The 2,704-nt window shown below is 51.7% G+C and overlaps 1 protein-coding gene across 1 annotated transcript; it reads left to right on the plus strand.

Moving 5' to 3' along the window:
• Window positions 1–955: 955 nt before the first annotated feature.
• LOC119928471 (olfactory receptor 2A12-like) lies at window positions 956–2,151 on the plus strand. Its single transcript, XM_038746753.1, has one exon. The coding sequence runs from the start codon at window positions 1,150–1,152 to the stop codon at window positions 2,098–2,100; it is 951 nt and encodes a 316-aa protein (XP_038602681.1). The 5' UTR covers window positions 956–1,149; the 3' UTR covers window positions 2,101–2,151.
• The last annotated feature ends 553 nt before the right edge of the window (window positions 2,152–2,704 follow it).

Consider the following 2,704-nt stretch of genomic DNA (forward strand, 5'->3'; position numbering starts at 1 on the left):
GGGGAACCCCTACAGTAAGGGGATGGGAGGGGGAGGAGGAACCCACAGAGGAGACTGAGAATGAACGGCCAGAGAGATAAGATGAGAACCAGGAGAGGACGGGGTCTCTGAAGCCAAGGTTGAATAGCGTGTTGAGGAGAAGGGGGTGGTCCAGAGTGTCGAAGGCAGCTGAGAGGTCGAGGAGGATTAGGATAGAGTAGGAGCCATTAGATTTGGCAAGAAGGAGGTCATTGGTGACCTTTGAGAGGGCAGTTTCGGTGGAGTGGAGGGGACGGAAGGCACTCTTCCCCCAATTGCCCAGATCGTTTTTCTGAAAAATGGTCCAGTCCGTGTCTCCCCACTCCTCAAAAACTCCTCTTCCATCTCCCATGAAACGGAAACTCCTTAGCACTGGCTTTAAGGCGTTCAGTCAGTTCTCCTTCTCCTCCTCTTTCCTTACTTGGCTGAAAATAATAATAGTTGCGGTATTTGTTAAGCACTTACTATATGCCAAGCACTGTACTAAGTGCTGGGGTGGGCACAAGCAAATTGGGTTGGATACAGTCCCTGTCCCCCATGAGGCTCACAGTCTCAATCCCCATTTTACAGATGAGGTCACTGAGGCAAAGAGAAGTGAAGTGACTTGACCAAGGTCATGCAGCAGACAAGTGATGGAGCCGGAATTAGAACCCATGTCCTTCTGACTCCCAGGCATGTGCTCTATCCAGTAAGCCACACTACCAAGAGTTTGACTGTGAGCCCGCTATTGGGTAGGGACCGTCTCTACATGTTACCAACTTGTACTTCCCAAGCGCTTAGTACAGTGCTCTGCACACAGTAAGCGCTCAATAAATACGACTGAATGAATGAATGAATGAAATACCATAAAAAATTCCTACCTGTGTGTCTAACCTGATTAGCTTGTATCTATCCCAGTGCTTAGAGTGCCTGGCACATAGTAAGCATTTAACAAATACTTTAAAAAAAGTAAAAGGACTTTAAAAAAAGTCCTGCCTGGATCAATCCATCAGCAGTATCTACTGAGGCCCTCATTCATTCATTCAATCGCATTTATTGAGCGCTTACTGTGTACAGAGAGCTGTACTAAGCTCCCGTTCCCTTCCTGTCTACGACTGTCACGGCTCTTCTTTTCCCCTCCAGAGGCAGAAAATGATGCAGGATTCCAAATGGGGAAACCAATCCGCTGTGAGTGAATTCATCCTAATGGGCTTCACCACCACCTCCAGGACGGCCCCTCTGCTCTTCTTCTTCTTCCTGGTCATTTATCTGCTAATCCTCCTGGGCAACGGCCTCCTCATCACCCTGGTCCAGCTGGACCAGCGCCTCCACACCCCCATGTACTTTTTCCTCAGCTTCCTGTCCTCGCTGGACATCAGCTACACGACCACGACGGTGCCCCAGATGCTAGCCCACCTGCTCAGCCGGAAGCGGTCCATCTCCTTCTCCAGCTGCGTGGCTCAGATGTACATCTTCCTGCTGTTCGGCGTCACGGAGTCCTGGCTCTTCTCCATCATGTCGGTGGACCGGTACTTCGCCATCTGCCACCCTCTCAGGTACAAGGTCATCATGAGCCGGTGGACGTGCCTGTTCCTGGCCGGCATCTGCGGGACGTACGGCGTGGTGGGCAGCCTGATCTACACGTACTTCGCCATGCGCCTCCCCTACTGCGGCCCCAACAGGATCAACCATTTCTTCTGCGAGGTCCCCGCCGTCCTCAAGCTGGCCTGTGCCGACACCACCCTCAACGACTGGGTGGACTTCATCGTGGGCTTCAACGTCATCGTGGTCCCGCAGTCCCTCATCCTGGTCATCTACGTCAACATCTTCGTGGCCATCTTGCGGATCCGCTCGGCCCAGGGCCGGCTGAAGGCCTTCTCCACCTGCGCCTCGCACATCACCGTGGTCACCATGTTCGGCCTTCCTTGCATCCTCATGTACATGAGGCCCAGCTCCCAGTCCAACCCCGAGGATGACAAGAAGATGGCCATCTTCTACAACATCATCACCGCCTTCCTCAATCCCGTCATCTACAGCCTGAGAAACAAGGACGTGAAAAGAGCTTTCCTCAAGGCGATAGGGCGAGGAAGGACCTCCGTGTGACGCCTCAGGCTGGAAAACCCAGTGAGGCCTAAAAAACAAAGACATTTGGTCGTCAACTCCACAGCTTCTCCACGGGTAGGCCCAGGCCACCAATCAATCAATCAGTCAGTTGTATTTACCGTGTACTTACTATGTGCAACTAAGCCCTTGGGAGAGCACAACCAATAATATACAGCAGATACATTTTCGGCCCACAATGAGCTTCCAGTCTAGCGAAGAGGACAGACAGACAGAATATGTCGAACTTCAAACCTCAGGCCTCAGAAACCGGATCCCAGTACTGGAACGTCTCCGGGGAAGATGTCCCCTGGATCTTGCCTGATCACTCCCAGAGTCACCGGTGATGGGACAACACAGGACACCCCCCTTCCTGCATCAAAGTCAGTTAAAAAGCTGGGGAAGGATATCCTGAGATCACACAGCTGACCCCACAGTGCATGTGAGAACCCGGGGGAAAGGGAGGGAGTAGAGTTAGGTGAATAAAGCAGGGGCCTAGCCACACCATCTTACATTCGTGTGAGCCACAAAGGCCCTGTCTACTCTGGCAAATTGATGTTCCCTTTTAATAATAATAATAATGGTATTTGTTAAGTGCTTACTATGT

Source organism: Tachyglossus aculeatus, chromosome 5 (genome assembly GCF_015852505.1).
Source record: "Tachyglossus aculeatus isolate mTacAcu1 chromosome 5, mTacAcu1.pri, whole genome shotgun sequence".
In the NCBI taxonomy this organism is placed as follows: Eukaryota; Metazoa; Chordata; class Mammalia; order Monotremata; family Tachyglossidae; genus Tachyglossus; species Tachyglossus aculeatus.